Below are 14,066 nucleotides of genomic sequence, written 5' to 3' on the forward strand. Positions count from 1 at the left end.
TGTAGCGACGTCTCCTCCTTCTTGATCCAGCAAGGGGGAAGGAGAGGTTGATGGAGATCCAACAGCACGACGGCGTGGTGGTGGATGTAGCGGGTCTCCGGCAGGGCTTCGCCGAGCTTCTGCAAGAGAGAGAGAGAGAGGTGTTGCAGGGGAGGAGGGAGGCGCCCAAGGCTTAGATGTTGCTGCCCTCCCTTCCCCCCACTATATATAGGGCCAAGGGAGAGGGGGGGCGCAGCCTTGCCCCTTCCTCCAAGGAAGGGTGCGGCCAGGGGGGAGTCCTTCCCCCCCAAGGCACCTCGGAGGTGCCTTCCCCCTTTAGGACTCTCCCTTCTTTCTTATCTCTTGCGCATGGGCCTCTTGGGGCTGGTGCCCTTGGGCCATATAGGCCAAGGCGCACCCCTTACAGCCCATGTGGCCCCCCGGGGCTGGTGGACCCCCTTGGTGGACCCCCGGACCCCTTTCGGCACTCCCAGTACAATACCGATAAAGCGCGAAACTTTTCCGGCGACCAAAATAAGACTTCCCATATATAAATCTTTACCTCCGGACCATTCCGGAACCTCTCGTGACGTCCGGGATCTCATCCGGGACTCCGAACAACTTTCGGGTTTCCGCATACATATATCTCTACAACCCTAGCGTCACCGGACCTTAAGTGTGTAGACCCTACGGGTTCGGGAGACATGCAGACATGACCGAGACGCCTCTCCGATCAATAACCAACAGCGGGATCTGGATACCCATGTTGGCTCCCACATGCTCCATGATGATCTCATCGGATGAACCACGGTGTCGAGGATTCAATCAATCCGTATGCAATTCCCTTTGTCAAACGGTATGTTACTTGCCCGAGATTCGATCGTCGGTATCCCAATACCTTGTTCAATCTCGTTACCGGCAAGTCTCTTTACTCGTACCGCAATGCATGATCCCGTGGCTAACGCCTTAGTCACATTGAGCTCATTATGATGATGCATTACCGAGTGGGCCCAAAGATACCTCTCCGTCACACGGAGTGACAAATCCCAGTCTCGATCCGTGCCAACCCAACAGACACTTTCGGAGATACCCGTAATGCACCTTTATAGTCACCCAGTTACGTTGTGACGTTTGGCACACCCAAAGCACTCCTACGGTATCCGGGAGTTGCACGATCTCATGGTCTAAGGAAAAGATACTTGACATTGGAAAAGCTCTAGCAAACGAAACTACACGATCTTTTATGCTATGCTTAGGATTGGGTCTTGTCCATCACATCATTCTCCTAATGATGTGATCCCGTTATCAATGACATCCAATGTCCATAGTCAGGAAACCATGACTATCTGTTGATCAACGAGCTAGTCAACTAGAGGCTTACTAGGGACAGGTTGTGGTCTATGTATTCACACATGTATTACGATTTCCGGATAATACAATTATAGCATGAATAATAGACAATTACCATGAACAAAGAAATATAATAATAACCATTTATTATTGCCTCTAGGGCATATTTCCAACAGTCTCCCACTTGCACTAGAGTCAATAATCTAGTTACATTGTGATGAATCGAACACCCATTGCGTCCTGGTGTTGATCATGTTTTGCCCTAGGGAGAGGTTTAGTCAACGGATCTGCTACATTCAGGTCCGTGTGTACTTTACAAATATCTATGTCTCCATTTTGAACACTTTCACGAATGGAGTTGAAGCGACGCTTGATATGCCTGGTCTTCCTGTGAAACTTGGGCTCCTTCGCAAGGGCAATAGCTCCAGTGTTGTCACAGAAGAGAGTCATCGGGCCCGACGCATTGGGAATCACCCCTAGGTCAGTAATGAACTCCTTCATCCAGACTGCTTCCTGTGTTGCCTCCGAGGCTGCCATGTATTCCGCTTCACATGTAGATCCTGCCATGACGCTTTGCTTGCAACTGCACCAGCTTACTGCTCCTCCATTCAATATATACACGTATCCGGTCTGTGACTTCGAGTCATCCAGATCTGTGTCGAAGCTAGCGTCGACGTAACCCTTTACGACGAGCTCTTCGTCACCTCCATAAACGAGAAACATATCCTTAGTCCTTTTCAGGTACTTCAGGATATTCTTGACCGCTGTCCAGTGTTCCTTGCCGGGATTACTTTGGTACCTTCCTACCAAACTTACGGCAAGGTTTACATCAGGTCTGGTACACAGCATGGCATACATAATAGACCCTATGGTCGAGGCATAGGGGATGACACTCATCTCTTCTATATCTTCTGCCGTGGTCGGGCATTGAGCCGTGCTCAATTGCACACCTTGCAATACAGGCAAGAACCCCTTCTTGGACTGATCCATACTGAACTTCTTCAATATCTTGTCAAGGTATGTACTCTGTGAAAGACCAATGAGGCGTCTTGATCTATCTCTATAGATCTTGATGCCTAATATATAAGCAGCTTCTCCAAGGTCCTTCAATGAAAAACACTTATTCAAATAGGCCTTTATACTTTCCAAGAATTCTATATCATTTCCCATCAATAGTATGTCATCCACATATAATATGAGAAATGCTACAGAGCTCCCACTCACTTTCTTGTAAACACAGGCTTCTCCATAAGTCTGTGTAAACCCAAACGCTTTGATCATCTCATCAAAGCGAATGTTCCAACTCCGAGATGCTTGCACCAGCCCATAGATTGAGCGCTGGAGCTTGCACACTTTGTTAGCATTCTTAGGATCGACAAAACCTTCTGGCTGCATCATATACAACTCTTCCTTAAGGAAGCCATTAAGGAATGCCGTTTTGACGTCCATCTGCCATATCTCATAATCATAGTATGCGGCAATTGCTAACATGATTCGGACGGACTTCAGCTTCGCTACGGGTGAGAAAGTCTCATCGTAGTCAACCCCTTGAACTTTTCGATAACCCTTAGCGACAAGTCGAGCTTTGTAGATGGTCACATTACCATCCGCGTCCGTCTTCTTCTTAAAGATCCATTTGTTTTCTATGGCTCGCCGCTCGTCGGGCAAGTCAGTCAAAGTCCATACTTTGTTTTCATACATGGATTCTATCTCGGATTTCATGGCTTCTAGCCATTTGTCGGAATCCGGGCCCGCCATCGCTTCTTCATAGTTCGAAGGTTCACCGTTGTCTAACAACATGATTTCTAGGACAGGGTTGCCGTACCACTCTGGTGCGGAACGTGTCCTTGTGGACCTACGAAGTTCAGTAACTTGATCCGAAGCTTCATGATCATCATCATTAACTTCCTCCCCAGTCAGTGTAGGCACCACAGGAACACTTTCCCGCGCTGCGCTACTTTCCGGTTCGGAAGGGGTGACTATCACCTCATCAAGTTCCACTTTCCTCCTACTCAATTCTTTCGAGAGAAACTCCTTCTCTAGAAAGGACCCGTTCTTGGCAACGAAGATCTTGCCTTCGGATCTGAGGTAGAAGGTATACCCAACAGTTTCCTTAGGGTATCCTATGAAGACGCATTTTTCCGATTTGGGTTCGAGCTTTTCAGGTTGAAGTTTCTTGACATAAGCATCGCATCCCCAAACTTTTAGAAACGACAGCTTAGGTTTCTTCCCAAACCATAATTCATACGGTGTCGTCTCAACGGATTTCGACGGAGCCCTATTTAAAGTGAATGCAGCAGTCTCTAAAGCATAACCCCAAAATGAGAGCGGTAAATCGGTAAGAGACATCATAGATCGCACCATATCCAATAGAGTGCGATTACGACGTTCGGACACACCATTTCTCTGAGGTGTTCCAGGCGGCGTGAGTTGTGAAACTATTCCACATTTCCTTAAGTGTGCACCAAACTCGTGACTTAAATATTCTCCACCACGATCTGATCGTAGGAATTTTATTCTCCTATCACGTTGATTCTCAACTTCACTCTGAAATTCCTTGAACTTTTCAAAGGTTTCAGACTTGTGTTTCATTAGGTAGACATATCCATATCTACTCAAATCATCAGTGAGAGTGAGAAAATAACGATATCCTCCGCGAGCCTCAACACTCATTGGACCACACACATCGGTATGTATGATTTCCAATAAGTTGGTTGCTCGCTCCATTGTTCCGGAGAACGGAGTCTTGGTCATCTTACCCATGAGGCATGGTTCGCATGTGTCAAATGATTCGTAATCAAGAGACTCCAAAAGTCCATCTGCATGGAGCTTCTTCATGCGCTTGACACCAATGTGACCAAGGCGGCAGTGCCACAAGTACGTGGGACTATCGTTATCAACTTTATATCTTTTGGTATTCACACTATGAACATGTGTAACATCACGTTCGAGATTCATCAAAAATAAACCATTGACCAGCGGGGCATGACCATAAAACATCTCTCTCAAATAAATAGAACAACCATTATTCTCGGATTTAAATGAGTAGCCATCTCGAATTAAACGAGATCCAGACACAATGTTCATGCTCAAAGCTGGCACTAAATAATAATTATTGAGGTTTAAAACTAATCCCGTGGGTAGATGCAGAGGTAGCGTGCCGACGGCGATCACATCGACCTTGGAACCATTCCCGACGCGCATCGTCACCTCGTCCTTTGCCAGTCTCCGTTTATTCCGTAGTTCCTGTTTTGAGTTACAAATATGAGCAACCGCACCAGTATCAAATACCCAGGAGCTACTACGAGTACTGGTAAGGTACACATCAATTACTTGTATATCACATATACCTTGGGTGTTGCCGGCCTTCTTCTTGTCCGCTAAATATTTGGGGCAGTTCCGCTTCCAGGGACCACTTCCCTTGCAATAAAAGCACTCAGTCCCGGGCTTGGGTCCATTCTTTGACTTCTTCCCAGTAACTGGTTTACCGGGCGCGGCAACTCCCTTGCCGTCCTTCTTGAAGTTCTTCTTACCCTTGCCCTTCTTGAACTTGGTGGTTTTATTCACCATCAACACTTGATGTTCTTTTCTGATCTCCCCTTCCGCTGATTTCAGCATTGAATATACCTCGGGAATGGTCTTTTCCATCCCCTGCATATTGTAGTTCATCACAAAGCTCTTGTAGCTTGGTGGAAGCGACTGGAGGATTCTGTCAATGACCGCGTCATCCGGGAGATTAACTCCCAGCTGAGACAAGCGGTTGTGCAACCCAGACATTCTGAGTATGTGCTCACTAATAGAACTGTTCTCCTCCATTTTACAGCTAAAGAACTTGTCGGAGAAATCATATCTCTCGACCAGGGCATGAGCTTGAAAAACCAGTTTCAGCTCCTCGAACATCTCATATGCTCCATGTTTCTCAAAACGCTTTTGGAGACCCGGTTCTAAGCTGTAAAGCATGCCGCACTGAACGAGGGAGTAATCATCAACACGTGATTGCCAAGCGTTCATAACGTCTTGGTTCTGTGGGATTGGTGCATCACCTAGCGGTGCTTCTAAGACATAATCTTTCTTGGCTACTATGAGGATGAGCCTCAGGTTCTGGACCCAGTCCGTATAGTTGCTGCCATCATCTTTCAGCTTGGTTTTCTCTAGGAACGCGTTGAAATTGAGGACAACGTTGGCCATTTGATCTACAATACATAGTGTAAAGATTTTAGACTAAGTTCATGATAATTGAGTTCATCTAATCAAATTATTTAATGAACTCCCACTCAGATAGACATCCCTCTAGTCATCTAAGTGAAACATGATCCGAGTTCAACTAGGCCGTGTCTGATCATCACGTGAGACGGACTAGTCAAGATCGGTGAACATCTCCATGTTGATCGTATCTTCTATACGACTCATGCTCGACCTTTCGGTCCTCCGTGTTCCGAGGCCATGTCTGTACATGCTAGGCTCGTCAAGTCAACCTAAGTGTATTGCGTGTGTTCCGAGGCCATGTCTGTACATGCTAGGCTCGTCAACACCCGTTGTATTCGAACGTAAGAATCTATCACACCCGATCATCACGTGGTGCTTCGAAACGACGAACCTTCGCAACGGTGCACAGTTAGGGTGAACACTTTCTTGAAATTATTATAAGGGATCATCCTACTTGCTACCGTCGTTCTAAGCAAATAAGATGCAAAAACATGATAAACATCACATGCAATCAAATAGTGACATGATATGGCCAATATCATCATGCTCCTTTGATCTCCATCTTCGGGGCACCATGATCATCTTTGTCACCGGTCATGACACCATGATCTCCATCATCATGATCTCCATCATTGTGTCTTCATGAAGTCGTCACACCAATGATTACTTCTACTTCTATGGCTAACGCGTTTAGCAATAAAGTAAAGTAATTTACATGGCGTTATTCAATGACACGCAGGTCATACAAAATAATAAAGACAACTCCTATGGCTCCTACCGGTTGTCATTGTCATCGACATGCAAGTCGTGATTCTTATTACAAGAATATGATCAATCTCATACATCACATATATCATTCATCACATCTTCTGGCCATATCACATCACATAGCACTTGCTGCAAAAACAAGTTAGACGTCCTCTATTTGTTGTTGCAATTTTTACGTGGTTTGTAGGTTTCTAGCAAGAACGTTTCTTACCTACGTATGACCACAACGTGATTTGCCAATTTCTATTTACCCTTCATAAGGACCCTTTTCATCGAATCTGTTCCGACTAAAGTAGGAGAGACAGACACCCGCTAGCCACCTTATGCATCTAGTGCATGTCAGTCGGTGGAACCTGTCTCACGTAAGAGTACGTGTAAGGTCGGTCCGGGCCGCTTCATCCTACAATGCCGCCGAAACAAGAAAAGACTAGTAGCGGCAAGAAGAATTGGCAAACTCAACGCCCACAACTGCTTTGTGTTCTACTCGTGCATAGTAACTACGCATAGACCTGGCTCATGATGCCACTGTTGGGAATCGTAGCATAATTTAAAATTTTCCTACGCTCACAAAGATGCATCTATGGAGTCTACTAGCAACGAGGGTAAAGGAGTGGATCTACATACCCTTGTAGATCGCGAGCGGAAGCGTTCCAATGAACGTGGATGACGGAGTCGTACTCGCCGTGATCCAAATCACCGATGACCGAGTGCCGAACGTACGGCACCTCCGCGTTCAACACACGTACGGTGCAGTGACGTCTCCTCCTCTTGATCCAGCAAGGGGGAAGGAGAGGTTGATGGAGATCCAACAGCACGACGGCGTGGTGGTGGATGTAGCGGGTCTCCGGCAGGGCTTCGCCGAGCTTCTGCGAGAGAGAGAGAGGTGTTGCAGGGGAGGAGGGAGGCGCCCAAGGCTTAGATGTTGCTGCCCTCCCTTCCCCCCACTATATATAGGGCCAAGGGAGAGGGGGGGCGCAGCCTTGCCCCTTCCTCCAAGGAAGGGTGCGGCCAGGGGGGAGTCCTTCCCCCCCAAGGCACCTCGGAGGTGCCTTCCCCCTTTAGGACTCTCCCTTCTTTCTTATCTCTTGCGCATGGGCCTCTTGGGGCTGGTGCCCTTGGCCCATATAGGCCAAGGCGCACTCCTTACAGCCCATGTGGCCCCCCGGGGCTGGTGGACCCCCTTGGTGGACCCCCGGACCCCTTTCGGCACTCCCGGTACAATACCGATAAAGCGCGAAACTTTTCCAGCGACCAAAATAAGACTTCCCATATATAAATCTTTACCTCCGGACCATTTCGGAACCTCTCGTGATGTCCGGGATCTCATCCGGGACTCCGAACAACTTTCGGGTTTCCGCATACATATATCTCTACAACCCTAGCGTCACCGGACCTTAAGTGTGTAGACCCTACGGGTTCGGGAGACATGCAGACATGACCGAGACGCCTCTCCGATCAATAACCAACAGCGGGATCTGGATACCCATGTTGGCTCCCATATGCTCCACGATGATCTCATCGGATGAACCACGGTGTCGAGGATTCAATCAATCCGTATGCAATTCCCTTTGTCAAACGGTGTGTTACTTGCCCGAGATTCGATCGTCGGTATCCCAATACCTTGTTCAATCTCGTTACCGGCAAGTCTCTTTACTCGTACCGCAATGCATGATCCCGTGGCTAACGCCTTAGTCACATTGAGCTCATTATGATGATGCATTACCGAGTGGGCCCAGAGATACCTCTCCGTCACACGGAGTGACAAATCCCAGTCTCGATCCGTGCCAACCCAACAGACACTTTCGGAGATACCCGTAATGCACCTTTATAGTCACCCAGTTACGTTGTGACGTTTGGCACACCCAAAGCACTCCTACGGTATCCGGGAGTTGCACGATCTCATGGTCTAAGGAAAAGATACTTGACATTGGAAAAGCTCTAGCAAACGAAACTACACGATCTTTTATGCTATGCTTAGGATTGGGTCTTGTCCATCACATCATTCTCCTAATGATGTGATCCCGTTATCAATGACATCCAATGTCCATAGTCAGGAAACCATGACTATCTGTTGATCAACGAGCTAGTCAACTAGAGGCTTACTAGGGATAGGTTGTGGTCTATGTATTCACACATGTATTACGATTTCCGGATAATACAATTATAGCATGAATAATAGACAATTACCATGAACAAAGAAATATAATAATAACCATTTATTATTGCCTCTAGGGCATATTTCCAACATGACCCTCCTGGTTTTCATGTAATGCAAGCACTCGTAGGCTGTTATGAAGTTATCCGTTATAAGGCATCCGGGAACGAAAGCCGACTGCTCTTCAGAGATGATATCGGGGAGAATGGATTTCAGCCGGTTTGCTAAGACCTTTGAGGCGATCTTGAAGATCACGTTACAAAGGCTTATCGGCCGAAACTGTCCTAAAACTTTTGGACTCGCTATCTTGGGAATTAAAACAATGAACGTGATGTTAATCTCCTCCGGTGAATCTACTCCATCGAGCACTCGAATGATCATTCTTGTTACCTCATCCCCACAAAGTTCCCAATGCTTCTGAAAGAAGTGGGCGGGGAAACCGTCCGGGCCGGTGCTTTGGTCGGAAACATTTGGAAGAGGGCTTCCTTTACTTCCTCTTTGCTGTAAGTTTCATTCAACCTTGAGTTCATTGTGCCATCCACCCGCACTGGTATATGTGATAGCACCTCTTCCATGCCAATAGTGCCCTCCGATGTATACAGGTTTGCATAAAATTCTGTTGCCATGTTGGCCAGCTCATCCCTATCCGTACAAACGGAGCCATCCTCCCGGTTCAACTGTGTTATTCTGTTCTTAGACCTTCTCGCGCTAGCTTTCCGCTAAAAAAATTCTGTATTCCGATCACCTTCAGAAAGCCAGGTGATGCGGGATCGCTGCCTCGCCATTATCTCCTCCCGATAGGCTAGTTCTATCATTCGATCCTCAATAGCTTTCTCTTCCTGGCTGGGACCCATGCGTGTCGATTCCTCTCGAAGCAAAGCTAGTTGGCGGCGAAGAGAACGCAACTCCATACGAACAGAACCAAAAGTGTGCCGCCCCCATCGCGTCATGGCCGAAGAAACAGAATGCAGCTTGTTTGCCAGCTTGGACACCGAACCCGCAGGGCCATCTTCATTCCATGCAGCTTCCACAGTTGCTGCGAAGCGGCTATCTGTCTCCCACGCGCACTCATAGCGAAATGGTTTATTTATATTCATTCTCCGGTTCCCAACTTCCAAGTCATTCAACAATAGGATGGGACTATGATCACTCTTCGCCGCTGTCAGGTGCTCCACGCTAGCAAATGGAAACAAGCTCGACCAGCTAGATGTTGCCAATGCTCTATCCAGCCTGACCCTGCAATACTGTCCACCCGTCACCCGCTTCTCAAATGTCCAATCCAAACCCTTATAACCCAGGTCCAACAAGCCACAAACATCAACAGCCTCCTGGAACCCAGCGATCTGCGAGCTGTCTCGGGTGTTTGGGCCCATCTGCTCTTCTTGGCGCAAAATCTCATTAAAGTCGCCGATGCAAACCCAAGGCAGGGTACTCTCTCCTCGCAATCTCCTCATCGTGTCCCAAGTTTTATATCTCAGGCTCCTATTTGCCTCCCCATAGAAACATGCCAAACGCCATTGCACGGCGCCTGGTTCAGAAACCCATGAGTCAATGTGGTATTGAGAAAAAAAATTGCAAGATCAACAGTTGATTTCCAGAAAATACATAGTCCTCCACTCCTTCCACTACTGCTACTGCAAAGCTACTATCAAAACCTAACGAAGCCGCCAAACCCTCCACTCGGTTCTTTGCTATCTGTGTCTCCACTATACAAAGCACCGACGGCGCACTAGCCTCCACAAGAACGCGGAGCTCATGTACTGTCGCGGGGTCACCAATCCCACGACAGTTCCAGCATAGGGTTCTCATCTTGACCGGCGGCCCTCCTCAAGGGAGGCCGCCTCACTGTTTTGCTCCGAACTTTCTCCTGTTTCCCCTCCTTGACGACGCTTCTTTATGGCGTGATTTTTCTCTGGCGTAGTAACCACCGCAGATGAGCCAGCTGATGGCGTAGTTCCTTCGATCATCATCACCGTATCCGCAACCTTGCCCGACAGGTTCTTCAACTGTTGCCCCCCAATGTGAAGCGTTCCGTCCGCAGTCACCAGCCTCTTCCTCGCCCCCTTCTCACCTCCCCTCTCGACCAGAGCGCCCCGTTCATCCACATCCATCTGATGCAGGGCGTGAAAAACTCCTTCTCCTCCCTCATTCCTTCCTCTTCCTCCCACCGGTCCTCTACCTTCCCACGCTCCTCTATCTTCTCCACCTGCCGTCCGGCCTCTTCCCCTTCCCCCTCCCGCTCCTCTCCCTCCACCCCCAAAGGGCTGAGTAGCAGGCATCTCCGGCTCCCATAACAGCCAATCGCCCCATTCAAAGGTACTTGGATCATGAACTCCATCACCGCATTCATCAGCAAGGTGTCCCATCAGTCCACATGCATAGCAAAAATCAGGAAGCTTCTCATAGTACACACTATATTTCTTCCGTTCCTTCAAAGTGATGTGTACAAAGCGAACCAGAGGGATGTTGACATCCACATAAACCCTAGCCCGCAAAGTGCTAGCCGGTTTAATCCTCCCCTCATTCATGATCACATTGAATGGGGGGTCACCTACTTTTGCTGCCACTTTTTCTGCCAATTCTCTCTTCCTAGTGAGGCCATCTGGCAGACCCTTCACCCTAGCCCACACCGGAATCTTGTCAAGTTTAAAACTCCTTCACATATGAGAAACCATCATACTCTTGGATCACCACCAGTGCCCTTCTGAACAGCCAAGGCCCTCCCTCCATGATCTTCCTCCAATCCCCCAAGCAGTGGCATTCAACCAAAAAAAGGTTTGGCCCCTTGATGTTGAAAGTAACCCCTTGCGCCGCCGCCCACGCATTGCGCATCTGCTGCAGTAGAGCCGCATGGCTGAACGGCTTCGTCGTGTGGACACGGAACAACGCCAACCAGCGGACGTCCTTGATCAGGTCTTCCACCTCTGCCGAGAAATCTAAGTCTTCTTCTTCCTTCCCATGGAGCTTCATCCCAGCCAACTGGTCCTCCAAACCGAGATCGGAATCATGGAGATTCCCATCTAAATCCTCGATCTCATCCTCATGTACCCCCATCTCCGCTATGCTTTCTCTCACTCCGCCCGCTCTCCCGATTCTCTCTACATCCCGATCTTCATCGCCCCCCATCACACCTCCCTATCCAATCTGCGCTACCGCCGCTGCCGCCGATGCTAACCCCGCTGTCCCGCCTTGCTCCTTTCCCTCTTCCTAGTGAGGCCATCTGGCAGACCCTTCACCCTAGCCCACACCGGAATCTTGTCAAGTTTAAACTCCTTCACATCTGAGAAACCATCATACTCTTGGATCACCACCGGTGCCCTTCTGAACAGCCAAGGCCCTCCCTCCATGATCTTCCTCCAATCCCCCAAGCAGTGGCATTGAACTAAAAAAAGGTTTGGCCCCTTGATGTTGAAAGTAACCCCTTGCGCCGCCGCCCACGCATTGCGCATCTGCTGCAGTAGAGCCGCATGGCTGAACGGCTTCGTCGTGTGGACACGGAACAACGCCAACCAGCGGACGTCCTTGATCAGGTCTTCCACCTCTGCCGAGAAATCTAAGTCTTCTTCTTCCTTCCCATGGAGCTTCATCCTAGCCAACTGGTCCTCCAAACCGAGATCAGAATCATGGAGATTCCCATCTAAATCCTCGATCTCATCCTCATGTACCCCCATCTCCGCTGTGCTTCCTCTCACTCCGCCCGCTCTCCCGATTCTCTCTACATCCCGATCTTCATCGCCCCCCATCACACCTCCCGATCCAATCTGCGCTACCGCCGCCGCCGCCGATGCTAACCCCGCCGTCCCGCCTTCCTCCTTTCCCCCTATCTCCTGCTGCGTTGGTTCCGCCATGCAAACGGATCTGCGTGGCGGAGATAGATTGATCTCACCGGCGGCCGAAGAAATCCGGCCCCTAGCGAGGGTTTTACATGGACTCTGGCTTAATCGCCAGAGGAGAGGTGGAACCCTAAACCTAGGGGAAGAGTTTTTTTTAAATGGGAGCTCTATTTAATGGGAGCTCCTGTATGGCGCTTACAGGCAACTGGCGCCCACTGCCGCTATCTGGTGGGCCGGCCGGAACACGCAGAGAAAAAAGCTCCCAAAAAAGCTGCTCCCAACAGGATTTGATCTTGCGCCGTTTAGTTACAATGCATCGTGCCTAACCAGTACAGCTACTACAACCTAATGATTCATTACAGCGCGAGATGGTTAACAACAACACTAACCGCAATATTTCTGGTACAAAAAATTTAGAAAGACGTGATTTTTTGGAAAAGAAAAAAAATATGAAATAAGTTTTAGAAAATCGCGAATTAGAAAAAGTTCATGTATTCAAAAACTTTCACCAAGATTTAAAAAAAGTTCAAAAATTTGAAAAAGGTTCATCGATTTTGAAAAACGTTCATCAATTTTGAAAAACAAGTTCATCGATTGTCAAAAAAGTTCACAAACTTGAAAAAAGTTCACAAATCCGGAAAAGAGTTCGTCATTTTGAAAAAAAGTTCATCGATTTTCAAAAAAGTTCACAAATTCACAAAAGTTCATCGATTTTCAAAAATGTTCACAAATTTTGGAAAAGAGTTCATCGATTTGAAAAAAAGTTCATCGATTTTCAAAAAGAGTTCACAAATTCGAATAAAAGTTCATCAATTTTGAAAAAAATCATCGATTTGGAAAAAGGTCCATTGATTTTCAAGAAAAGTTCACAGACTCGGAAAAAGAGTTCATCGATTTCAAAAAGAGTTCACAAAATCGAATAAAAGTTCATGAATTTTGAAAAAAGCATCAATTTGGAATAAAGTCACGGATTCTCAAAAAGTTCACGAAATTAAGAAAAAGGAAAAAGAAATCAAAAGGGAAGAGAAAAATAAAATAAAAAATAAAAAAAAGTGATAGAAGAAAAACAAAGAAAGGGAGAAGAAACGACTACAGACGAGGTAATCCGGGTGGTCAAGGCCATTTATCAACTACAGCGAGATCCGAAGTTCGGGTCGCTGCAAACTCACTTGCGGACGCATATTTTTGCAGTTTGAGACGGGAAAAGAAGACCTAAACGGGCCGGCCCAGATTCATGCGGCGGGTGTGCACCGGTTTGCATGTAACACATTAACGGGCGCAGCGGGCGCCGTTTAGGAATTGCCCTGTTTAATTACACGGAGTCATGGAGTAATGGCCCCAATCTCAAGTAGTCCAAATTCCAAATGTCATCATCGTGTTGACATTGTGGACGAAGTGAGAAAGGGCAAATCCTAAGCGCCCGCTACAGCTTTAACGGTACAGGGCGCACACCCCCCGCTCCGCCATGGGCCAGCCCATTTCTCTTTTTTTTCCTTTTGTAAAAGTCTGCAAAAAATGGTGCTGGGTTGGATCTGAACCCGCGCCATCGAGGTTCGGTGCAAGACATGCCAACCACGCCAGCCACTCCACCTGCTGTGATCATACACTGCTTCTTCTTCTGTTATCCCTTTTTTTTCTTTTTCTTTTTTCGTTTTCTTTTTCATTTTTTTTTCATTTTTTTCTTTTTCTAATTCGATGCAAAAAAGTTCACCGAATATTATGAACAATTTTTCAAATTCGATGAACTTTTGCTAATTGAATAAACATTTTTTTAA

General features: G+C 47.5%; 1 protein-coding gene across 1 annotated transcript; it reads right to left on the reverse strand.

Annotated features, from left to right (window-relative positions):
- Positions 1-9,177: 9,177 nt before the first annotated feature.
- Positions 9,178-9,912, reverse strand: LOC141026035 (uncharacterized). Its single transcript, XM_073501981.1, has one exon. The coding sequence runs from the start codon at positions 9,910-9,912 to the stop codon at positions 9,178-9,180; it is 735 nt and encodes a 244-aa protein (XP_073358082.1).
- Between the last annotated feature and the right edge of the window lie 4,154 nt (positions 9,913-14,066).

The sequence above is a fragment of the Aegilops tauschii genome, chromosome 6, assembly GCF_002575655.3.
Source record: "Aegilops tauschii subsp. strangulata cultivar AL8/78 chromosome 6, Aet v6.0, whole genome shotgun sequence".
Taxonomy (NCBI): Eukaryota; Viridiplantae; Streptophyta; class Magnoliopsida; order Poales; family Poaceae; genus Aegilops; species Aegilops tauschii.

Bases quoted from the DNA above. Each gene is read 5' to 3' on its own strand.
- LOC141026035 (XM_073501981.1), bottom strand. From the start codon at position 9,912: ATGAGGAGATTGCGAGGAGAGAGTACCCTGCCTTGGGTTTGCATCGGC.